This window comes from Cyanistes caeruleus, unplaced genomic scaffold (assembly GCF_971803275.1).
Source record: "Cyanistes caeruleus unplaced genomic scaffold, bCyaCae1.hap1.1 HAP1_SCAFFOLD_89, whole genome shotgun sequence".
Classification (NCBI taxonomy): Eukaryota; Metazoa; Chordata; class Aves; order Passeriformes; family Paridae; genus Cyanistes; species Cyanistes caeruleus.
In genome coordinates this window covers 358,752-384,341 of record NW_028255894.1, presented here as the reverse complement: position 1 = coordinate 384,341, position 25,590 = coordinate 358,752, and the positions used below count along the sequence as shown (strand labels likewise).

Below are 25,590 nucleotides of genomic sequence, written 5' to 3'. Positions count from 1 at the left end.
GGAAATTAGTGGGGATTTTGTGGGATGATACTGGAATCTGGTGTGGTTTTGAGAAGCTTTCTGCAGTTTTGTTGGAGTTTTTTCTGGAATTTTGTGGGATTTTGAGGAGACATGAAGAATTGTGAGGGGTGTTTCTTAGATTTTGTGGAACTTTGTGGCGATTTGGTGGGATGTTTCTGGAATTTGCTGGGGTTTTCAGAACATTTAATGATTTGTGTGGGATTTTTCTGCAATTTGGTGGGATTTTTCTTGAATTTTGTATGATATTGGGGAGATTTTGTGGGAGTTTTGTGGAATTTTGTGGGATTTTGACGAGACATGAAGAATTTTGAGGTATTTTTGTTGATTTTTTGAAAATTAGTGGGGATTTTGTGGGATATTACTGGAATTGGGTGGGGTTTTGAGAACCTTTAGGGAATTGAATGGGATTTTTCTGAATTTGGTGGGATTTTTCTTGAATTTGGTAGGATATTGGGGAGATTTTGTGGGAGTTTTTGTAGAATTTTGAGGGATTTTGAGGAGACATAAAGTATTTTGAGGTATTTTCTTAGGTTTTGTGGAAATTTGTGGGGGTTTTGTGGGATGTTTCTGCAATTAGTTGGGCTTTTGAGAAGCTTTCTGCAATTTTGTGGAATTTTTCTGCAATTTGGTGGGATATTGAGGAGACATGAAGAATTGTGAGGGATTTTTCTTAGATTTTGTGTGAATTTTGTGGAGATTTGGTGGGATGTTTCTGGAATTTGCTGGGGTTTTCAGAACATTTAATGATTTGTGTGGGATTTTCCTGCAATTTGGTGGGATTTTTCTTGAATTTTGTATGATATTGAAGACATTTTGTGGGAGTTTTGTGGAATTTTGTGGGATTTTGAGGAGACCTGAAGGATTTTGAGGTATTTTCTTAGGTTTTGTGGAAATTAGTGGGGATTTTGTGGGATGTTACTGGAATCTGGTGTGGTTTTGAGAAGCTTTCTGCAGTTTTGTTTGAGTTTTTTCTGGAATTTTGTGGGATTTTGGGGAGACATGAAGAATTGTGAGGATGTTTCTTAGATTTTGTGGAACTTTGTGGCGATTTGGTGGGATGTTTCTGGAATTTGGTGGGGTTTTGAGAAGCTTTCTGCAATTTTGTGGGATTGTTCTGGAATTTTGTGGGATTTTTCTTGAATTTTGTGGGGTATTCAGGAGATTTTGTGGGAGTTTTGTGGGAGTTTTGTGGGATTTTGAGGAGACATAAAGAGTTTTGAGGTATTTTCTTATATTTTGTGGAAATTTGTGGGGATTTTGGTGGGATGTTTGTGGAATTTGGTGGGGTTTTGAGAAGATTTCTGCAATTTTGTGGTGTTTTTTTGGGATTTTTTTTTGATTTTGAGGAGATTTGAGGAATTGTGAGGGATTTTTCTTAGATTTTGTTGAAATTAGTTTAGATTTGGTGGGATTTTTCTGGTATTTTGTGGGATTTTTTTGTACTGTTGTGGAATTTTTTGGTATTTTGTGGAGATTTGGTGGGATGTTTCTGGAATTTGCTGGGGTTTTCAGAACGTTTAATGATTTGTGTGGGATTTTTCTGGAATTTGGTGGGATTTTTCTTGCATGTGGCTGGATATTGGGCAGATTTGGAGGGATTTTTGTAGAATTTTGAGGGATTTTGAGGAGACATGAAGGATTTTGAGGTATTTTCTTAGATTTTGTGGAAATTAGTGGGGATTTTGTAGGATGTTTCTGGAATTTGGTGGGGTTTTGAGAACAATTAATTATTTGTGTGGGATTTTTCTACAATTTTGTGGGATTTTTCTTGGATTTTGTGGTATTTTGTGGAGATTTGGTGAGATGTTTCTGGAATTTTCTGGGGTTTTTCGAACATTTAATGAATTGTATGAGATTTTACTGAAATTTGGTGGGATTTTTCTTGACTTTGGTTGAATATTGAAGAGATTTTGTGAAAGTTTTGTGTAATTTTGAGGGATTTTGAGGAGACATGAAGGGTTTTGAGGTATTTTTGTTGATCTTTTGGAAATTAGTGGGGATTTTGTGGGGTATTACTGGAATTGGATGGGGTTTTGAGAACCTTTAGGGAATTGAATGGGATTTTTCTGAATTTCGTGGGATTTTTCTTGAATTTGGCAGGATATTGAGGAGATTTTGTGGGAGTTTTTTAGAATTTTCAGGGATTTTGAGGAGACATGAATGATTTTGAGGTATTTTCTTAGATTTTGTGGAAATTTGTGGGGGTTTTGTGGGATGTTTCTGCAATTAGTTGGTCTTTTGAGAAGCTTTCTGGAATTTTGTGGTATTTTTCTGCAATTTGGTGGGATATTGAGGAGACCTGAAGAATTGTGAGGGATTTTTCTTAGATTTTGTGTGAATTTTGTGGAGATTTGGTGGGATGTTTCTGGAATTTACTGGGGTTTTAAGAACATTTAATGATTTGTGTGGGATTTTTCTGCAATTTGGTGGGATTTTTCTTGAATTTTGTATGATATTGAAGTGATTTTGTGGAAGTTTTGTGGAATTTTGAGGGATTTTGAGGAGACATGAAGAATTTTGAGGTATTTTTGTTGATTTTGTGGAAATTAGTGGGGATTTTGTGGGATATTACTGGAATTGGGTGGGGTTTTGAGAACGTTTAGGGAATTGTATGGGATTTTTCTGAATTTGGTGGGATTTTTCTTGCATGTTGCTGGATATTGAGAAGATTTTGTGTGAGTTTTTTAGAATTTTGAGGGATTTTGAGGAGACATGAAGGATTTTGAGGTATTTTCTTAGGTTTGGTGGAAATTTGTGGGGGTTTTGTGGGATGTTTCTGCAATTAGTTGGGCTTTTGAGAAGCTTTCTGGAATTTTGTGGTATTTTTCTGCAATTTGGTGGGATATTGAGGAGACCTGAAGAATTGTGAGGGATTTTTCTTAGATTTTGTGTGAATTTTGTGGAGATTTGGTGGGATTTTTCTGGAATTTGCTGGGGTTTTCAGAACATTTAATGATTTGTGTGGGATTTTTTTGCAATTTGGTGGGATTTTTCTTGGTGATCTCTTTGGTGGAATTTTGTTGAATATTGAAGTGATTTTGTGGAAGTTTTGTGGAATTTTGAGGGATTTTGAGGAGACATGAAGGATTTTGAGGTATTTTCTTAGGTTTTGTGGAAATTAGTGGGGATTTTGTAGGATGTTACTGGAATCTGGTGTGGTTTTGAGAAGCTTTCTGGAGTTTTGTTGGAGTTTTTTCTGGAATTTTGTGAGATTTTGAGGAGACATGAAGAATTGTGAGGATGTTTCTTAGATTTTGTGGAACTTTGTGGCGATTTGGTGGGATGTTTCTGGAATTTGGTGGGGTTTTGAGAAGCTTTCTGCAATTTTGTGGGATTGTTCTGGAATTTGGTGGGATTTTTCTTGAATTTTGTGGGGTATTCAGGAGATTTTGTGGGAGTTTTGTGGGAGTTTTGTGGGATTTTGAGGAGACATAAAGAGTTTTGAGGTATTTTCTTATATTTTGTGGAAATTTGTGGGGATTTTGGTGGGATGTTTCTGGAATTTGGAAGGGTTTTGAGAAGATTTCTGCAATTTTGTGGTGTTTTTTTGGGAATTTTTTTGGATTTTGAGGAGACATGATGAATTGTGAGGGATTTTTCTTAGATTTTGTGGAAATTAGTTTAGATTTGGTGGGATTTTTCTGGTATTTTGTGGGATTTTTTTGTACTGCTGTGGAATTTTTTGGTATTTTGTGGAGATTTGGTGGGATGTTTCTGGAATTTGCTGGGGTTTGGAGAACATTTAATGATTTGCATGGGATTTTTCTGGAATTTGGTGGGATTTTTCTTGCATGTTGCTGGATATTGAGGAGATTTTGTGGGAGTTTTTTAGAATTTTGAGGGATTTTGAGGAGACATGAAGGATTTTGAGGTATTTTCTTAGGTTTTGTGGGAATTTGTGGCTCTTTTGTTGGATGTTTCTGGAATTTGGTGGGGTTTTGAGAAGATTTCTGCAATTTTTTTGGAGTTTTTTCTTGAATTTTGTGGGATTTTGAGGAAACATGAAGAATTGTGAGGGTTTTTTCTTAGATTTTGTGTGAATTTGTTTAGATTTGGTGGGATTTTTCTGGCTTTTTCTGGTGTTTTGAGAGCATTAAATGAACTGTGTGGGATTTTTCTGCAATTTGGTGGGATTTTTCTTGAATTTTGGATGATATTGAAGAGATTTTCTGGGAGTTTTGTGGAATTTTGAGGGATTTTGAGGAGACATGAAGGATTTTGAGGTATTTTCTTAGGTTTTGTGGAAATTAGTGGGGATTTTGTGGGATGATACTGGAATCTGGTGTGGTTTTGAGAAGCTTTCTGCAGTTTTGTTGGAGTTTTTTCTGGAATTTTGTGGGATTTTGAGGAGACATGAAGAATTGTGAGGGGTGTTTCTTAGATTTTGTGGAACTTTGTGGCGATTTGGTGGGATGTTTCTGGAATTTGCTGGGGTTTTCAGAACATTTAATGATTTGTGTGGGATTTTTCTGCAATTTGGTGGGATTTTTCTTGAATTTTGTATGATATTGGGGAGATTTTGTGGGAGTTTTGTGGAATTTTGTGGGATTTTGACGAGACATGAAGAATTTTGAGGTATTTTTGTTGATTTTTTGAAAATTAGTGGGGATTTTGTGGGATATTACTGGAATTGGGTGGGGTTTTGAGAACCTTTAGGGAATTGAATGGGATTTTTCTGAATTTGGTGGGATTTTTCTTGAATTTGGTAGGATATTGGGGAGATTTTGTGGGAGTTTTTGTAGAATTTTGAGGGATTTTGAGGAGACATAAAGTATTTTGAGGTATTTTCTTAGGTTTTGTGGAAATTTGTGGGGGTTTTGTGGGATGTTTCTGCAATTAGTTGGGCTTTTGAGAAGCTTTCTGCAATTTTGTGGAATTTTTCTGCAATTTGGTGGGATATTGAGGAGACATGAAGAATTGTGAGGGATTTTTCTTAGATTTTGTGTGAATTTTGTGGAGATTTGGTGGGATGTTTCTGGAATTTGCTGGGGTTTTCAGAACATTTAATGATTTGTGTGGGATTTTCCTGCAATTTGGTGGGATTTTTCTTGAATTTTGTATGATATTGAAGACATTTTGTGGGAGTTTTGTGGAATTTTGTGGGATTTTGAGGAGACCTGAAGGATTTTGAGGTATTTTCTTAGGTTTTGTGGAAATTAGTGGGGATTTTGTGGGATGTTACTGGAATCTGGTGTGGTTTTGAGAAGCTTTCTGCAGTTTTGTTTGAGTTTTTTCTGGAATTTTGTGGGATTTTGGGGAGACATGAAGAATTGTGAGGATGTTTCTTAGATTTTGTGGAACTTTGTGGCGATTTGGTGGGATGTTTCTGGAATTTGGTGGGGTTTTGAGAAGCTTTCTGCAATTTTGTGGGATTGTTCTGGAATTTTGTGGGATTTTTCTTGAATTTTGTGGGGTATTCAGGAGATTTTGTGGGAGTTTTGTGGGAGTTTTGTGGGATTTTGAGGAGACATAAAGAGTTTTGAGGTATTTTCTTATATTTTGTGGAAATTTGTGGGGATTTTGGTGGGATGTTTGTGGAATTTGATGGGGTTTTGAGAAGATTTCTGCAATTTTGTGGTGTTTTTTTGGGATTTTTTTTTGATTTTGAGGAGATTTGAGGAATTGTGAGGGATTTTTCTTAGATTTTGTTGAAATTAGTTTAGATTTGGTGGGATTTTTCTGGTATTTTGTGGGATTTTTTTGTACTGTTGTGGAATTTTTTGGTATTTTGTGGAGATTTGGTGGGATGTTTCTGGAATTTGCTGGGGTTTTCAGAACGTTTAATGATTTGTGTGGGATTTTTCTGGAATTTGGTGGGATTTTTCTTGCATGTGGCTGGATATTGGGCAGATTTGGAGGGATTTTTGTAGAATTTTGAGGGATTTTGAGGAGACATGAAGGATTTTGAGGTATTTTCTTAGATTTTGTGGAAATTAGTGGGGATTTTGTAGGATGTTTCTGGAATTTGGTGGGGTTTTGAGAACAATTAATTATTTGTGTGGGATTTTTCTACAATTTTGTGGGATTTTTCTTGGATTTTGTGGTATTTTGTGGAGATTTGGTGAGATGTTTCTGGAATTTTCTGGGGTTTTTCGAACATTTAATGAATTGTATGAGATTTTACTGAAATTTGGTGGGATTTTTCTTGACTTTGGTTGAATATTGAAGAGATTTTGTGAAAGTTTTGTGTAATTTTGAGGGATTTTGAGGAGACATGAAGGGTTTTGAGGTATTTTTGTTGATCTTTTGGAAATTAGTGGGGATTTTGTGGGGTATTACTGGAATTGGATGGGGTTTTGAGAACCTTTAGGGAATTGAATGGGATTTTTCTGAATTTCGTGGGATTTTTCTTGAATTTGGCAGGATATTGAGGAGATTTTGTGGGAGTTTTTTAGAATTTTCAGGGATTTTGAGGAGACATGAAAGATTTTGAGGTATTTTCTTAGATTTTGTGGAAATTTGTGGGGGTTTTGTGGGATGTTTCTGCAATTAGTTGGTCTTTTGAGAAGCTTTCTGGAATTTTGTGGTATTTTTCTGCAATTTGGTGGGATATTGAGGAGACCTGAAGAATTGTGAGGGATTTTTCTTAGATTTTGTGTGAATTTTGTGGAGATTTGGTGGGATGTTTCTGGAATTTACTGGGGTTTTAAGAACATTTAATGATTTGTGTGGGATTTTTCTGCAATTTGGTGGGATTTTTCTTGAATTTTGTATGATATTGAAGTGATTTTGTGGAAGTTTTGTGGAATTTTGAGGGATTTTGAGGAGACATGAAGAATTTTGAGGTATTTTTGTTGATTTTGTGGAAATTAGTGGGGATTTTGTGGGATATTACTGGAATTGGGTGGGGTTTTGAGAACCTTTAGGGAATTGTATGGGATTTTTCTGAATTTGGTGGGATTTTTCTTGCATGTTGCTGGATATTGAGAAGATTTTGTGTGAGTTTTTTAGAATTTTGAGGGATTTTGAGGAGACATGAAGGATTTTGAGGTATTTTCTTAGGTTTGGTGGAAATTTGTGGGGGTTTTGTGGGATGTTTCTGCAATTAGTTGGGCTTTTGAGAAGCTTTCTGCAATTTTGTGGAATTTTTCTGCAATTTGGTGGGATATTGAGGAGACATGAAGAATTGTGAGGGATTTTTCTTGGATTTTGTGTGAATTTTGTGGAGATTTGGTGGGATGTTTCTGGAATTTGCTGGGGTTTTCAGAACATTTAATGATTTGTGTGGGATTTTTTTGCAATTTGGTGGGATTTTTCTTGAATTTTGTATGATATTGAAGTGATTTTGTGGAAGTTTTGTGGAATTTTGAGGGATTTTGAGGAGACATGAAGGATTTTGAGGTATTTTCTTAGGTTTTGTGGAAATTAGTGGGGATTTTGTAGGATGTTACTGGAATCTGGTGTGGTTTTGAGAAGCTTTCTGGAGTTTTGTTGGAGTTTTTTCTGGAATTTTGTGAGATTTTGAGGAGACATGAAGAATTGTGAGGATGTTTCTTAGATTTTGTGGAACTTTGTGGCGATTTGGTGGGATGTTTCTGGAATTTGGTGGGGTTTTGAGAAGCTTTCTGCAATTTTGTGGGATTGTTCTGGAATTTGGTGGGATTTTTCTTGAATTTTGTGGGGTATTCAGGAGATTTTGTGGGAGTTTTGTGGGATTTTGAGGTGACATAAAGAGTTTTGAGGTATTTTCTTATATTTTGTGGAAATTTGTGGGGATTTTGGTGGGATGTTTCTGGAATTTGGTAGGGTTTTGAGAAGATTTCTGCAATTTTGCGGTGTTTTTTTGGGAATTTTTTTTGATTTTGAGGAGACATGATGAATTGTGAGGGATTTTTCTTAGATTTTGTGGAAATTAGTTTAGATTTGGTGGGATGTTTCTGGTATTTTGTGGGATTTTTTTTGTACTGTTGTGGAATTTTTTGGTATTTTGTGGAGATTTGGTGGGATGTTTCTGGAATTTGCTGGGGTTTGGAGAACATTTAATGATTTGCGTGGGATTTTTCTGGAATTTGGTGGGATTTTTCTTGCATGTTGCTGGATATTGAGGAGATTTGGAGGGATTTTTGTAGAATTTTGAGGGATTTTGAGGAGACATGAAGGATTTTGAGGTATTTTCTTAGATTTTGTGGAAATTAGTGGGGATTTTGTGGGATATTACTGGAATTGGGTGGGGTTTTGAGAACCTTTAGGGAATTGTATGGGATTTTTCTGAATTTGGTGGGATTTTTCTTGAATTTGGTAGGATATGGAGGAGATTTTGTGGGAGTTTTGTGGAATTTTGTGGGATTTTGAGGAGACATGAAGGATTTTGAGGTATTTTCTTAGGTTTTGTGGAAATTTGTGAGGGTTTTGTGGGATGTTTCTGCAATTAGTTGGGCTTTTGAGAAGCTTTCTGCAACTTTGTGGAATTTTTCTTGAATTTTGTGGGATTCTGAAGAGATATGAAGAATTGTGAGGGATTTTTCTTAGATTTTGTGTGAATTTTGTGGAGATTTGGTGGGATGTTTCTGGAATTTGCTGGGGTTTTCAGAACATTTAATGATTTGTGTTGGATTTTTCTGGAATTTGGTGGGATTTTTCTTGCATGTTGCTGGATATTGAGGAGATTTGGAGGGATTTTTTAGAGTTTTGAGGGATTTTGAGGAGACATGAAGGATTTTCTGGTATTTTCTTAGATTTTGTGGAAATTTGTGGGGATTTTGTAGGATGTGTCTTGAATTTGGTAGGATTTTAAGGCAATTTTGTGGGAGTTTTTTACAATTTTGAGGGATTTTGAGGAGACATGAATGATTTTGAGGTATTTTCTTAGATTTTGTGGAAATTTGTGGGGGTTTTGTGGGATGTTTCTGCAATTAGTTGGTCTTTTGAGAAGCTTTCTGCAATTTTGTGGTATTTTTCTGCAATTTGGTGGGATATTGAGGAGACATGAAGAATTGTGAGGGATTTTTCTTAGATTTTGTGTGAATTTTGTGGAGATTTGGTGGGATGTTTCTGGAATTTGCTGGGGTTTTCAGAACATTTAATGATTTGTGTGGGATTTTTCTGCAATTTGGTGGGATTTTTCTTGAATTTTGTATGATATTGGGGAGATTTTGTGGGAGTTTTGTGGAATTTTGTGGGATTTTGAGGAGACATGAAGAATTTTGAGGTATTTTTGTTGATTTTTTGAAAATTAGTGGGGATTTTGTGGGATATTACTGGAATTGGGTGGGGTTTTGAGAACCTTTAGGGAATTGAATGGGATTTTTCTGAATTTGGTGGGATTTTTCTTGAATTTGGTAGGATATTGGGGAGATTTTGTGGGAGTTTTTGTAGAATTTTGAGGGATTTTGAGGAGACATAAAGTATTTTGAGGTATTTTCTTAGGTTTTGGTGAAATTTGTGGGGGTTTTGTGGGATGTTTCTGCAATTAGTTGGGCTTTTGAGAAGCTTTCTGCAATTTTGTGGAATTTTTCTGCAATTTGGTGGGATATTGAGGAGACATGAAGAATTGTGAGGGATTTTTCTTAGATTTTGTGTGAATTTTGTGGAGATTTGGTGGGATGTTTCTGGAATTTGCTGGGGTTTTCAGAACATTTAATGATTTGTGTGGGATTTTCCTGCAATTTGGTGGGATTTTTCTTGAATTTTGTATGATATTGAAGACATTTTGTGGGAGTTTTGTGGAATTTTGTGGGATTTTGAGGAGACCTGAAGGATTTTGAGGTATTTTCTTAGGTTTTGTGGAAATTAGTGGGGATTTTGTGGGATGTTACTGGAATCTGGTGTGGTTTTGAGAAGCTTTCTGCAGTTTTGTTTGAGTTTTTTCTGGAATTTTGTGGGATTTTGGGGAGACATGAAGAATTGTGAGGATGTTTCTTAGATTTTGTGGAACTTTGTGGCGATTTGGTGGGATGTTTCTGGAATTTGGTGGGGTTTTGAGAAGCTTTCTGCAATTTTGTGGGATTGTTCTGGAATTTTGTGGGATTTTTCTTGAATTTTGTGGGGTATTCAGGAGATTTTGTGGGAGTTTTGTGGGATTTTGAGGAGACATAAAGAGTTTTGAGGCATTTTCTTATATTTTGTGGAAATTTGTGAGGGTTTTGTGGGATGTTACTGGAATCTGGTGTGGTTTTGAGAAGCTTTCTGCAGTTTTGTGGGATGTTTCTGGAATTTGGTGGGGTTTTGAGAAGATTTCTGCAATTTTGTGGGATTGTTCTGGAATTTTGTGGGATTTTTTTTGAATTTTGTGGGATATTCAGGAGATTTTGTGGGAGTTTTGTGGGATTTTGAGGAGACATAAAGAGTTTTGAGGTATTTTCTTATATTTTGTGGAAATTTGTGGGGATTTTTGTGGGATGTTTGTGGAATTTGGTATGGTTTTGAGAAGATTTCTGCAATTTTGTGGTATTTTTTGGGGAATTTTTTTTGATTTTGAGGAGACATGATGAATTGTGAGGGATTTTTCTTAGATTTTGTGGAAATTAGTTTAGATTTGGTGGGATGTTTCTGGTATTTTGTGGGATTTTTTTTGTACTGTTGTGGAATTTTTTGGTATTTTGTGGAGATTTGGTGGGATGTTTCTGGAATTTGCTGGGGTTTGGAGAACATTTAATGATTTGCGTGGGATTTTTCTGGAATTTGGTGGGATTTTTCTTGCATGTTGCTGGATATTGAGGAGATTTGGAGGGATTTTTGTAGAATTTTGAGGGATTTTGAGGAGACATGAAGGATTTTGAGGTATTTTCTTAGATTTTGTGGAAATTAGTGGGGATTTTGTGGGATATTACTGGAATTGGGTGGGGTTTTGAGAACCTTTAGGGAATTGTATGGGATTTTTCTGAATTTGGTGGGATTTTTCTTGAATTTGGTAGGATATGGAGGAGATTTTGTGGGAGTTTTGTGGAATTTTGTGGGATTTTGAGGAGACATGAAGGATTTTGAGGTATTTTCTTAGGTTTTGTGGAAATTTGTGAGGGTTTTGTGGGATGTTTCTGCAATTAGTTGGGCTTTTGATAAGCTTTCTGCAACTTTGTGGAATTTTTCTTGAATTTTGTGGGATTCTGAAGAGATATGAAGAATTGTGAGGGATTTTTCTTAGATTTTGTGTGAATTTTGTGGAGATTTGGTGGGATGTTTCTGGAATTTGCTGGGGTTTTCAGAACATTTAATGATTTGTGTTGGATTTTTCTGGAATTTGGTGGGATTTTTCTTGCATGTTGCTGGATATTGAGGAGATTTGGAGGGATTTTTTAGAGTTTTGAGGGATTTTGAGGAGACATGAAGGATTTTGAGGTATTTTCTTAGATTTTGTGGAAATTTGTGGGGATTTTGTAGGATGTGTCTTGAATTTGGTAGGATTTTGAGGCAATTTTGTGGGAGTTTTTTAGAATTTTGAGGGATTTTGAGGAGACATGAAAGATTTTGAGGTATTTTCTTAGATTTTGTGGAAATTTGTGGGGGTTTTGTGGGATGTTTCTGCAATTAGTTGGTCTTTTGAGAAGCTTTCTGCAATTTTGTGGTATTTTTCTGCAATTTGGTGGGATATTGAGGAGACCTGAAGAATTGTGAGGGATTTTTCTTAGATTTTGTGTGAATTTTGTGGAGATTTGGTGGGATGTTTCTGGAATTTGCTGGGGTTTTCAGAACATTTAATGATTTGTGTGGGATTTTTTTGCAATTTGGTGGGATTTTTCTTGAATTTTGTATGATATTGAAGACATTTTGTGGGAGTTTTGTGGAATTTTGTGGGATTTTGAGGAGACATGAAGAATTTTGAGGTATTTTTGTTGATTTTTTGAAAATTAGTGGGGATTTTGTGGGATATTACTGGAATTGGGTGGGGTTTTGAGAACCTTTAGGGAATTGAATGGGATTTTTCTGAATTTGGTGGGATTTTTCTTGAATTTGGTAGGATATTGGGGAGATTTTGTGGGAGTTTTTGTAGAATTTTGAGGGATTTTGAGGAGACATAAAGTATTTTGAGGTATTTTCTTAGGTTTTGTGGAAATTTGTGGGGGTTTTGTGGGATGTTTCTGCAATTAGTTGGGCTTTTGAGAAGCTTTCTGCAATTTTGTGGAATTTTTCTGCAATTTGGTGGGATATTGAGGAGACATGAAGAATTGTGAGGGATTTTTCTTAGATTTTGTGTGAATTTTGTGGAGATTTGGTGGGATGTTTCTGGAATTTGCTGGGGTTTTCAGAACATTTAATGATTTGTGTGGGATTTTCCTGCAATTTGGTGGGATTTTTCTTGAATTTTGTATGATATTGAAGACATTTTGTGGGAGTTTTGTGGAATTTTGTGGGATTTTGAGGAGACCTGAAGGATTTTGAGGTATTTTCTTAGGTTTTGTGGAAATTAGTGGGGATTTTGTGGGATGTTACTGGAATCTGGTGTGGTTTTGAGAAGCTTTCTGCAGTTTTGTTTGAGTTTTTTCTGGAATTTTGTGGGATTTTGGGGAGACATGAAGAATTGTGAGGATGTTTCTTAGATTTTGTGGAACTTTGTGGCGATTTGGTGGGATGTTTCTGGAATTTGGTGGGGTTTTGAGAAGCTTTCTGCAATTTTGTGGGATTGTTCTGGAATTTTGTGGGATTTTTCTTGAATTTTGTGGGGTATTCAGGAGATTTTGTGGGAGTTTTGTGGGATTTTGAGGAGACATAAAGAGTTTTGAGGCATTTTCTTATATTTTGTGGAAATTTGTGAGGGTTTTGTGGGATGTTACTGGAATCTGGTGTGGTTTTGAGAAGCTTTCTGCAGTTTTGTGGGATGTTTCTGGAATTTGGTGGGGTTTTGAGAAGATTTCTGCAATTTTGTGGGATTGTTCTGGAATTTTGTGGGATTTTTTTTGAATTTTGTGGGATATTCAGGAGATTTTGTGGGAGTTTTGTGGGATTTTGAGGAGACATAAAGAGTTTTGAGGTATTTTCTTATATTTTGTGGAAATTTGTGGGGATTTTTGTGGGATGTTTGTGGAATTTGGTATGGTTTTGAGAAGATTTCTGCAATTTTGTGGTATTTTTTGGGGAATTTTTTTTGATTTTGAGGAGACATGATGAATTGTGAGGGATTTTTCTTAGATTTTGTGGAAATTAGTTTAGATTTGGTGGGATGTTTCTGGTATTTTGTGGGATTTTTTTTGTACTGTTGTGGAATTTTTTGGTATTTTGTGGAGATTTGGTGGGATGTTTCTGGAATTTGCTGGGGTTTGGAGAACATTTAATGATTTGCGTGGGATTTTTCTGGAATTTGGTGGGATTTTTCTTGCATGTTGCTGGATATTGAGGAGATTTGGAGGGATTTTTGTAGAATTTTGAGGGATTTTGAGGAGACATGAAGGATTTTGAGGTATTTTCTTAGATTTTGTGGAAATTAGTGGGGATTTTGTGGGATATTACTGGAATTGGGTGGGGTTTTGAGAACCTTTAGGGAATTGTATGGGATTTTTCTGAATTTGGTGGGATTTTTCTTGAATTTGGTAGGATATGGAGGAGATTTTGTGGGAGTTTTGTGGAATTTTGTGGGATTTTGAGGAGACATGAAGGATTTTGAGGTATTTTCTTAGGTTTTGTGGAAATTTGTGAGGGTTTTGTGGGATGTTTCTGCAATTAGTTGGGCTTTTGATAAGCTTTCTGCAACTTTGTGGAATTTTTCTTGAATTTTGTGGGATTCTGAAGAGATATGAAGAATTGTGAGGGATTTTTCTTAGATTTTGTGTGAATTTTGTGGAGATTTGGTGGGATGTTTCTGGAATTTGCTGGGGTTTTCAGAACATTTAATGATTTGTGTTGGATTTTTCTGGAATTTGGTGGGATTTTTCTTGCATGTTGCTGGATATTGAGGAGATTTGGAGGGATTTTTTAGAGTTTTGAGGGATTTTGAGGAGACATGAAGGATTTTGAGGTATTTTCTTAGATTTTGTGGAAATTTGTGGGGATTTTGTAGGATGTGTCTTGAATTTGGTAGGATTTTGAGGCAATTTTGTGGGAGTTTTTTAGAATTTTGAGGGATTTTGAGGAGACATGAAAGATTTTGAGGTATTTTCTTAGATTTTGTGGAAATTTGTGGGGGTTTTGTGGGATGTTTCTGCAATTAGTTGGTCTTTTGAGAAGCTTTCTGCAATTTTGTGGTATTTTTCTGCAATTTGGTGGGATATTGAGGAGACCTGAAGAATTGTGAGGGATTTTTCTTAGATTTTGTGTGAATTTTGTGGAGATTTGGTGGGATGTTTCTGGAATTTGCTGGGGTTTTCAGAACATTTAATGATTTGTGTGGGATTTTTTTGCAATTTGGTGGGATTTTTCTTGAATTTTGTATGATATTGAAGACATTTTGTGGGAGTTTTGTGGAATTTTGTGGGATTTTGAGGAGACCTGAAGGATTTTGAGGTATTTTCTTAGGTTTTGTGGAAATTAGTGGGGATTTTGTGGGATGTTACTGGAATCTGGCGTGGTTTTGAGAAGCTTTCTGCAGTTTTGTTTGAGTTTTTTCTGGAATTTTGTGGGATTTTGGGGAGACATGAAGAATTGTGAGGATGTTTCTTAGATTTTGTGGAACTTTGTGGCGATTTGGTGGGATGTTTCTGGAATTTGGTGGGGTTTTGAGAAGCTTTCTGCAATTTTGTGGGATTGTTCTGGAATTTTGTGGGATTTTTCTTGAATTTTGTGGGGTATTCAGGAGATTTTGTGGGAGTTTTGTGGGATTTTGAGGAGACATAAAGAGTTTTGAGGCATTTTCTTATATTTTGTGGAAATTTGTGAGGGTTTTGTGGGATGTTACTGGAATCTGGTGTGGTTTTGAGAAGCTTTCTGCAGTTTTGTGGGATGTTTCTGGAATTTGGTGGGGTTTTGAGAAGATTTCTGCAATTTTGTGGGATTGTTCTGGAATTTTGTGGGATTTTTCTTGAATTTTGTGGGGTATTCAGGAGATTTTGTGGGAGTTTTGTGGGAGTTTTGTGGGATTTTGAGGAGACATAAAGAGTTTTGAGGTATTTTCTTATATTTTGTGGAAATTTGTGAGGATTTTGGTGGGATGTTTGTGGAATTTGGTGGGGTTTTGAGAAGATTTCTGCAATTTTGTGGTGTTTTTTTGGGATTTTTTTTGGATTTTGAGGAGATTTGAGGAATTGTGAGGGATTTTTCTTAGATTTTGTGGAAATTAGTTTAGATTTGGTGGGATTTTTCTGGTATTTTGTGGGATTTTTTTGTACTGTTGTGGAATTTTTTGGTATTTTGTGGAGATTTGGTGGGATGTTTCTGGAATTTCCTGGGGTTTTCAGAACATTTAATTATTTGTGTGGGATTTTTCTGGAATTTGGTGGGATTTTTCTTGCATGTGGCTGGATATTGGGCAGATTTGGAGGGATTTTTGTAGAATTTTGAGGGATTTTGAGGAGACATGAAGGATTTTGAGGTATTTTCTTAGATTTTGTGGAAATTAGTGGGGATTTTGTAGGATGTTTCTGGAATTTGGTGGGGTTTTGAGAACAATTAATTATTTGTGTGGGATTTTTCTACAATTTTGTGGGATTTTTCTTGGATTTTGTGGTATTTTGTGGAGATTTGGTGAGATGTTTCTGGAATTTTCTGGGGTTTTTCGAACATTTAATGAATTGTATGAGATTTTACTGAAATTTGGTGGGATTTTTCTTGACTTTGGTTGAATATTGAAGAGATTTTGTGAAAGTTTTGTGTAATTTTGAGGGATTTTGAGGAGACATGAAGGGTTTTGAGGTATTTTTGTTGATCTTTTGGAAATTAGTGGGGATTTTGTGGGGTATTACTGGAATTGGATGGGGTTTTGAGAACCTTTAGGGAATTGAATGGGATTTTTCTGAATTTCGTGGGATTTTTCTTGAATTTGGCAGGATATTGAGGAGATTTTGTGGGAGTTTTTTAGAATTTTGAGGGATTTTGAGGAGACATGAAAGATTTTGAGGTATTTTCTTAGATTTTGTGGAAATTTGTTGGGGTTTTGTGGGATATTTCTGCAATTAGTTGGTCTTTTGAGAAGCTTTCTGCAATTTTGTGGTATTTTTCTGCAATTTGGTGGGATATTGAGGAGACCTGAAGAATTGTGAGGGATTTTTCTTAGATTTTGTGTGAATTTTGTGGAGATTTGGTGGGATGTTTCTGGAATTTGCTGGGGTTTTCAGAACATCTAATGATTTGTGTGGGATTTTTTTGCAATTTGGTGGGATTTTTCTTGGTGATCTCTTTGGTGGAATTTTGTTGAATATTGAAGTGATTTTGTGGAAGTTTTGTGGAATTTTGAGGGATTTTGAGGAGACATGAAGGATTTTGAGGTATTTTCTTAGGTTTTGTGGAAATTAGTGGGGATTTTGTAGGATGTTACTGGAATCTGGTGTGGTTTTGAGAAGCTTTCTGGAGTTTTGTTGGAGTTTTTTCTGGAATTTTGTGAGATTTTGAGGAGACATGAAGAATTGTGAGGATGTTTCTTAGATTTTGTGGAACTTTGTGGCGATTTGGTGGGATGTTTCTGGAATTTGGTGGGGTTTTGAGAAGCTTTCTGCAATTTTGTGGGATTGTTCTGGAATTTTGTGGGATTTTTCTTGAATTTTGTGGGGTATTCAGGAGATTTTGTGGGAGTTTTGTGGGATTTTGAGGGATTTTGAGGAGACATAAAGAGTTTTGAGGTATTTTCTTATATTTTGTGGAAATTAGTGGGGATTTTGGTGGGATGTTTGTGGAATTTGGTAGGGTTTTGAGAAGATTTCTGCAATTTTGTGTTATTTTTTTGAGAATTTTTTTTGATTTTGAGGAGACATGATGAATTGTGAGGGATTTTTCTTAGATTTTGTGGAAATTAGTTTAGATTTGGTGGGATTTTTCTGGTATTTTGTGGGATTTTTTTGTACTGTTGTGGAATTTTTTGGTATTTTTTGGAGATTTGGTGGGATGTTTCTGGAATTTGCTGGGGTTTGGAGAAGATTTAATGATTTGTGTGGGATTTTTCTGCAATTTGGTGGGATTTTTCTTGAATTTTGTATGATATTGAAGAGATTTTGTGGGAGTTTTGTGGAATTTTGTGGGATTTTGAGGAGACATGAAGAATTTTGAGGTGTTTTTGTTGATTTTGTGGAAATTAGTGGGGATTTTGTGGGATATTACTGGAATTGGGTGGGGTTTTGAGAACCTTTAGGGAATTGAATGGGATTTTTCTGAATTTGGTGAGATTTTTCTTGCATGTTGCTGGATATTGAGGAGATTTTGTGTGAGTTTTTTAGAATTTTCAGGGATTTTGAGGAGACATAAAGTATTTTGAGGTATTTTCTTAGGTTTTGTGGAAATTTGTGGGGGTTTTGTGGGATGTTTCTGCAATTAGTTGGTCTTTTGAGAAGCTTTCTGCAGTTTTGTGGGATTTTTCTTGAATTTTGTGGGATTTTGAGGAGATCTGAAGAATTGTGAGGGATTTTTCTTAGATTTTGTGTGAATTTGGTGGAGATTTGGTGGGATGTTTCTGGAATTTGCTGGGGTTTTCAGAACATTTAAGGATTTGTGTGGGATTTTTTTGCAATTTGGTGGGATTTTTCTTGAATTTTGTAGGACATTGAGATTTTGTGCCATTTTTTTAGAATTTTGTGGGATTTTGAGGAGACATGAAGAATTTTGAGGTATTTTCGTTGATTTTGTGTAAATTTGTTGGGGTTTTGTGGGATGTTTCTGCAATTAGTTGGGCTTTTGAGAAGATTTTTGCAATATTGTGGGTTTGTTCTGGAATTGTGTGGGATTTTGAGGAGACATGAAGAATTGTGAGGAATGTTTCTTAGATTTTGTGGAACTTTGTGGCGATTTTGTGGGATGTTTCTGGAATTTGCTGGGGTTTTCAGAACATTAAATTATTTGTGTGGGATTTTTCTGGAATGTGGTGGGATTTTTCTTGCATGTGACTGGATATTGAGGAGATTTGGAGGGATTTTTGTAGAATTTTTAGGGATTTTGAGGAGACATGACGGATTTTGAGGTATTTTCTTGGATTTTGTGTGAATTTTGTGGAGATTTGTAGGATGTTTCTGGAATTTGGTGGGGTTTTGAGAACAATTAATGATTTGTGTGGGATTTTTCTACAATTTTGTGCAATTTTTCTTGAAAGTTTCAGGATATTAGGGAGATTTTGTGGGAGTTTTATGAAATTTTGTGGGCTTTTGAGGAGACATGAAGAATTTTGAGGTATTTTCTTAGATTTTGTGGAAATGTGTGGGGATTTTGTGGGATATTACTGGAATTGGGTGGGGTTTTGAGAACCTTTAGGGAATTGTATGGGTTTTTTCTGAATTTGGTGGGATTTTTCTTGAATTTGGTAGGATATGGAGGAGATTTTGTGGGAGTTTTTTAGAATTTTCAGGGATTTTGAGGAGACATGAAGGATTTTGAGGTATTTTCTTAGGTTTTGTGGAAATTTGTAGGGGTTTTGTGGGATATTTCTGCAATTAGTTGGTCTTTTGAGAAGCTTTCTGCAATTTTGTGGTATTTTTCTGCAATTTGGTGGGATATTGAGGAGACCTGAAGAATTGTGAGGGATTTTTCTTAGCTTTTTTGGAATTTTGTGGAGATTTGGTTGGACATTTCTGGAATTTGTTAGAGTTTTGGGAAGATTTAGGGAATTTTGTGAGATATTTTTCTGGAATCTTGAGAGATTTTGAGGTGACTTGAAGAATTGTGAGGTATGTTTCTTAGATTTTGTGGAATTTTGTGGAGATTTGGTGGGATGTTTCTGGAATTTGGTGGGATTTTTTTGTACTATTGTGGAATTTTCTGGATGTTTTTGAGATTTTGAAGAGACCTGAAGAATTGTGAGGGATTTTTCTTAGATTTTCTGCTATTTTGTGGAGATTTTTTGGGATGTTTCTGAAATTTGATAGGGTTTTGAGAACATTTAGGGAATAGTATGGGATTTTTCTGCAATTTGGTGGGATTTTTCTTGAATTTTGTGGGATATTCAGGAGATTTTGTGAGATATTTGTGGAATTTGGTAGTGTTTTGGGAAGATTCAGGGATTTTTTTTTTTTATTTTTATGGGATTTTGCAAAAGTTGATATAATTTTTTTTTTATTTTTCCGTTATTTTCTGGTATTTTGAGAATTTAAGAATTTTGAGGGATTTTTCTTAGATTTTTGTGGAAATTTGTGGAGATTTGGTGGGATTTTTCTGCAGTTTGATAGGGTTTTGAGAAGATTTAGGGAATTGTGTGTGATTTTTCTGCAGGCCTGCCACGGGCCTGGCCCCAGCCTCAGATTTGGGCTTGAGTTCGGGTTTTTCAGGGTTTTCGCGGCCGGCGGCGGCGGGCAGGCGCAGGGGGAACGCGGTTGCTGTTTCCCCTTCTCCCGCCGCTCCTCTGCCGGGGGAAGCCGCGCGCCCCACCGCGTTGGTACCGGGGGGATTGGTTCGCGCACGCGCCGGGCGAGCGAAGCCGCCGGTCCCCCTCGCTCTGCCGGGGGGAGGTGCGCGCCCCGCCGCGTTGGTACACGGGGGGTCTGTTTGGGCGGGCCCCTCTCCCCCCTCGGCGGCGGCGGCCCGCTGTGTTCTGGATTTGCGCTCGGACTCCTCGGCGGCGGCGGCCCGCGCGCCGGGCGCGGGGGAGTTGAGCGCTGACTCTCTCCCCCTCCCCCGCCGCGCTGACGGGCCGCAGTGGGGATGTCTGCGTAAGAAGCTCGGACAGCGCGGAGGGGCTGGAGAAAGGAGGTTCTGCGGCGGCCGGCGGTGGCGCTTTTAGCGCCGGCGGGGGCTTTGCGGGTGGCACGGGCGGAGGCGGGCAGTCTCTGCTTTCCTGCCGCTTTCCCGTTGGCAAAGCCCGCATGCCCAGCTCCGCGGATGGCAGCCGCTCAAACCTCTCTGGAGAGGGAGATCTCTGGGCCGCAGATTGCTCCCGCTCGCCACTAAAGTCCTCTGAGGGTCTGGGCAGAGCTAAAAGAGCACTATGCAGCTCATCCACGGTTTCATCTCTCGGTCCCTTATCTTGTACAACGGAGGAACTTTCGGCATCAAAGTTTCTCCTCCCGGTTTCACTGTCCTCAGACTGGCTCCGTTTCAGCGCTTTAAAAAGCACTCCCCAAGTGGCTGCTAGGCTACACACGCTGATATCTCCGTTAATGAATTCTGACCATAAATGGTTCTCTATCGACAGCCAAAGTTCGATATCAAAAGCATTGTCCATAGTTATAACAAAACCTTGCTCTTTCACCCACTGAAATAAAGCATGCATGGCATCTTCAGAAACACTGAGTCCCATGCGGGGCAGGGCATCCTGCCATGCAAGGTAGGCAAGCTGTTCATCAGCTGAAGTACAGTCCTTCATTATGAGGACTTTATCTTGGCGGCTCCGCGAATGCAATTATGCACACGCTAACGGCTCAGACCCGGGAATTTTGAGCTCTGCTTCGCCAAGACGAGCCGTTCCAAACTCACTCACTGGCAGGTTCCACTATCCCGTTGGTTTCCAGAACCAGCTTCTTCTTGGAAAGCTCGGGAGAATTCCACTTACCCCTCTAGGGGGAAGGGCTGGCTTTTTCCCGCTCGCTGCTTACCCTCAGGGGATTAGCAGAAGTCACGTCGGTTGCTTTCTGACCTCGGGGGTCGGCTGCAGTTTATGTCGGGTTACCGGACCTCAGGGGTCGGTTCACATCACGTCGGGGTCACCAGATGTCGTTCCGATTGGGAATGGCTTTAAAGAACGACAATGGACTCTCAAGGGAGTCACAACAGGAGAAATCCTTAGTTTATTGCTTCAGCTCTGTCTTATAGACAGATACGTGGAAAGTACAGAAAAGAAACTCTTATTGGTTAACAAAGTACTACATCACCATCATTGGTCAGGGGCACTTTGCCCCCCCTGACTCTCTCCTGCAAGGAGAAAGAACAAGCTGCAAAACAACACCTGCAAGGCTGTTTAGTATCTCTGAGAATTGTTTTAATTCCTTCTCATTAATTTCTCAGGCTAGCCTTCAATCAGGCCTGAGAGCTATGTGGCCTGTAATAACTACAGGCACTCTGGTTCAGATTTAGCATCCATATTTGGTCACTCAGGAGCTGGTCTGGGGGCTCCAGAGGTGGGTGAGGAGCATTGCCTTTGGTGTGCCAGGGACTGGCAGACACTGCAGGGCTGGGATAGAGGCTCTGGGGGGATTGGGGTTCCAGGGCAGTGCAGTGCTGGGGTTACAGGGCAGGACAAGGCTGGACCTGACCCTTCCTCCCCTTTGAAACACAAAATGTTTCCAGCCAACAATCTTCTCCAGTCTCTCACAACAGTCTCTCCTCCAGTCTATCACAACAGGCAAAGCTGGAGGTGGAATTCCAGTTTTGGTCATGGGCACCTGGCTGAGAAGGACAATTCTTTTCCATAGGAAGGAAAGAGGCACAGGGTTTGGAAAGCAAGTGAGAGCTGGACATCAGGAGGCTAAGGCCAGCCCAATTTGTCAGTAATGGCAGATTTTGTCTGGGAGCAGTCTTTGGATATAGCAGTCATTGGAATGTTGGAGGTGGAATCAAAATTTTGGCCATGGATGCTTGGAGAAGCAGGACAGTTTTTTCCTGTAGGAAGGAATTCACAGTACCTTAGTGAATTTAGTGTTTTAATAGCAGATGAGAAGAGACCCTCAACATGTCAAGGTCAGTTGGACCAGTCAGGAGGCCCCTGGGAGTCCAAACCAGCCAGAGCTGTTCTATGTTCCCTTGATTTTATGAAGCCCCATAGAGTCACAATGGACCCTTACTTCCATGGGGCCCTTCAGTGTCACAATGGTGCTGTGATTCCATGGGATCCAGCAGTGTCATAGTGGAGCACTGATTATAAGAAGACCTGCAGTGTCACAGTGGATCCTTGATTCCATGGAGTACCACAGTGTCACAATGGCCTCAGGATCCATCAGGCCCTGCAGTGTCACAATGATCCCAGCGATTCCATGAGGCCTTGCAGTGTCACAATGGTCTCTGTGGTCCCACAGGCCCCTCAATGACTCCTCTGTTCCATGAGGCCTGAAATGTCACAATGGACCTTGGCGGTTTGCAGTGTCACAAAGGTCTCCTGTGGCTCCACAGTGTCACCCTGGACCTTTGGTTCCATGCAGCCCTGCAGTGTCACAAAGGCCTCTTGGTTTCACGAGGCCCCACAGTATCCCAATGGTCCTCTTGGTTCTGTGGGGACCACAATGGTCTCACTGGTTCCATGAGGCCTCACAGAGTCACAATGCTTTGTTTATTTCATGGTGCCCCACAGTGTCACAATGGTCCCTTGGCTCCATGGGGCCCTGTGCTGGTGCATTCCCCCCTCCCCTTCTCAGGCCGCCCTGCCAGCTGAGAAATGCTCCTTGGGCCTGGGCCTTGGTCAACAGCCCCTGGGCTCAGCTCCTCTGCAGCTCATCAGAAACACTGTCTGCTCCCAGGCACTGCTGCTGCCCAAGCAGCTCCTGCTTGCTTCAGGAGCAGCCCTGGGAACTGTTCCTGTTCCCTGCGTGGCACAACATCCCTGTTCTCAGCCTTGCAAAGAAAGCTGTTGATGCCAGGTGCGGCCAGGATGAAACATTGCTGTGCCTGAAGCCCCTCTCTTGGGGCCCTCCAAACAGCGCTCCAAAAGGAGCCCCTTGCAGCTCTCCTGGGCCAGCCACCTCCCTCGGAGTGGGGCCTCTGTGAGCCGGGAACTCTCCCGTTTGGACGGAGCCTGGGCCGATCCCCCCACTCCTCCAGGCTCAGCCCTTGGCCCGCTGGGGAGATGCCAAAGCATCGGCAGGGAGCATTTCCCTGCCCTGCAGGGGAATTTCTCACAGCTGCCTTGCACTGCCTCTTTGTGTCTGTGTGCACACACCAGTGCTGTGCCCTGGCAAATGGGGCAGAAATGCTGCTCTGGAAGGGGTTGGAGTGCCTTGGAGATCTGAGTCAGGCAGGCCTGTGAGGAAGGTTCAGTCACATGGTATAAGCAAAGTTCAATGCTGCCTAGTGTTCTTCTTTTGCTCCATTGTTATGTTTAATATAAATTATAAGCTAATTTAAATACTGTTTAGTATTATTCCTCTGCTAATTTGCTTAGTCATAGGTTGTAAGATGGGTTAAATACAGTAAATGCTGTTGTTTTGCTAAATTGTGACATTTGAGGTTTCAGTTAAGGTTAAGGTATAACTGAAGTCCTGTTAAGTTTGTGCTCTGTTAAGTGAGCCAACTCTGGGATGTTGTCATGTGTTGTCATACAGCTGTACTGTTGTCATTCCGATTGGGAACGGCTAGAAAGAACGACATAAACTCTCAAGGGAGTTTCAACACGAGAATTCTCTGGTTTATTGCTTCAGGCTTTTCTTATAGACTGGTACGTGGAAGGTACAGAAAGGAAACTCTTAATGGTTAGCAAAGTGCTACATCACCATCATTGGTCAGGGGCACTCTACCCCCCTGACCTCCTCCTGCAAGGGAAAACAAGACTGCAAAACAACACCTGCAAGGCTGTTTAGCGTCCCTGAGAATTGTTTTAATTCCTTCTCATATTTTTCCCAGGCTATTTTCTCAGGCAGCCCGAGGAGCCATGCGGCCTGTAATTTCTGCAGCTCCCTGCAGCTTGTTCCAAAGCTAGCATCCATATACTGTGATGTCACAGAAGACTGTGATGTCAAAAATTCAACCTGTGATGTCACAGTCTGTTCTGTGATGTCATATCCTGGTCTGTGATGTCACCCTCTATGATGTCAGTCTGCTCAGTGGTCTCACACCATCCTTTATGATGTCACAGCCAGCGCTGTGATGTCATAACCCCATCAGTGATGTCATACAACCATCTCTGTGATGTCATACAGATATCCTGTAATGTCACAGCACATACTTTGACCTCAAAACCAGGTCTATGATGACATACAGCCATGCTATGATGTCACAGCCATCTCTATGATGTCACACAGTCCCCTCTATGATGCTGTAGCTGCTCAGTGACCTCACACAACAAACTCTGGGATGTCACAACCCCATCTGTGACCTCACACAACCCACTCAGAGCTGTCACACAGCCCCTTTCTGACATCACAGCTGCTCTGGGGCTCCAGGACACAGCCACAGAGGTGCTGCTGGGACACAGCCCCCTCTGGCACATCCCACAGCCACTGCCAGTGCTGAGCCCCTGGCAGCTCTGTCTGGGCCTGCTCTCTGTGTCCCTGAGCTGCCCTGGCAGGGCCCCAGCCCTGCTGGGCTGTGCTCAGGAGCTGCTCCTGGCCAGAGCTGTCTCCCTGTTGCTATGGTCTGTTCCCATGGCAACATCAGCCCCATTGTTATGGTCTGATTTCATGGTAACCATAACCAGTCCCCTGTTGCTATGCTATTTACATGACAACCATCACAGCCCCTGTTGCTAAGATCAGTCCCTTAGCAGCTCCATGGAGACCCCATGCCAGGGGTGGTTGCCATGGACACCAGCTCAGGCCTGGAGCCAGAGTCCGTTGCCATGGCAACCATTTGCAGTCCCATCCCCAGGCTCATGGGATCACAGAGTCACAGAATTGGCTGAGTTGGGAGGGAGCCATGGGGATCCTCCAGTCCAACTGCTGGCCCTGCACAGGACACCCCAACAATCCCAGCCTGGGCCTGGCAGCGCTGGCCAAACGCTGCTGGAGCTCAGCCAGCCCTGGAGCTGGGAGCCTTCCCTGGGGAGCCTGTTCAGTGCCCCAGCAGCCTCGCGGGAAAAACCTTTTCCTCACATCCAGCCTAAACCTGCCCGCCTCAGCTCCAGCCGCTCCCTCCACTCCTGGCCCTGGGCACCAGAGGGAAGAGGTTCCCGCAGCCCCCAGCCAGGGACCCGCTCCCAAGGCTGCTGCCATGGCAATCAGGCCTGGCACCAGCTGGGATGCTCGGTTTCCATAGGCTGGGCTTCAGGAATGGCATTCCCCAATTTCCTGCTCCTGCTGAAACCGCGCTGCCACTCACTTCCCTCCCACCTCCCATGGAAAGCACAAAAGGCAAAGATCCCAGGCTGGGATAAGAACAATTTATTGAGAACAGCAACGAGATAAGGAACAAACAGACACAGAAACAATTTTGGTAACAGAAAGGATAAGACAAACCATTCACAGGGAAAACTAAAATACCACCAACTGACTCTTCCTGGACACGTATTTCCTCCTGCCAAGAAAGGACACCCTTCTCTGGTGAGAGAGAGGGAGTCCTTTTCCTGCCCCTGGCAATGACCTGAGATGGGATTGAATATAATGGACCATGATCACAGTCTCACATTCTTTGATACCACATCATGACATTGCCATGGGCAGGAAAAGGTACAGGTGTGTTCCCAGCATGGATCCCAGGGAACATGGATCACCAGGTCTCTTCCCAGTGTGGATTCTCCATGGGCGAATGAAACCGGAGCAGTGCACAAAGCTCTTCCTGTATTTTGAGGCACTTGCAGGGCTTCCCTTACCGGTGCCTCCGTTGGTGTCTGCCAAAGTTAGACCTGTCTGAGAAGCTCTTCCCACACTGGGGACACTTGTAGGGCCTCTCCCCAGTGTGGATGCGCTGGTGCCTGATGAGGTGGGAGTTTTGCTTGAAGCCCTCCCCACAGTCAGGGCAGCGGAAGGGCCTCTCATCCGTGTGAATTCGCTGGTGCAG

The 25,590-nt window shown here is 40.3% G+C and overlaps 3 protein-coding genes across 3 annotated transcripts in view; 1 reads left to right on the top strand and 2 right to left on the bottom strand.

Annotated features, from left to right (window-relative positions):
- LOC147646614 (serine/threonine-protein kinase pim-1-like) overlaps positions 1 to 19,819 on the bottom strand; it is a 100,183-nt gene extending 80,364 nt beyond the window's left edge. The window contains exon 1 of the mRNA XM_086873153.1: positions 19,616 to 19,819. Coding sequence (XP_086729279.1) covers positions 19,616 to 19,819 — 204 coding nt within the window. The remainder of the gene's footprint in view (positions 1 to 19,615) is intronic.
- LOC147646604 (uncharacterized) overlaps positions 1 to 25,590 on the bottom strand; it is a 518,783-nt gene that overhangs the window by 237,389 nt on the left and 255,804 nt on the right. The window lies entirely within an intron of this gene.
- LOC147646611 (uncharacterized) overlaps positions 1 to 25,590 on the top strand; it is a 212,429-nt gene that overhangs the window by 135,700 nt on the left and 51,139 nt on the right. The gene's annotated exons all lie outside the window — the stretch shown is intronic.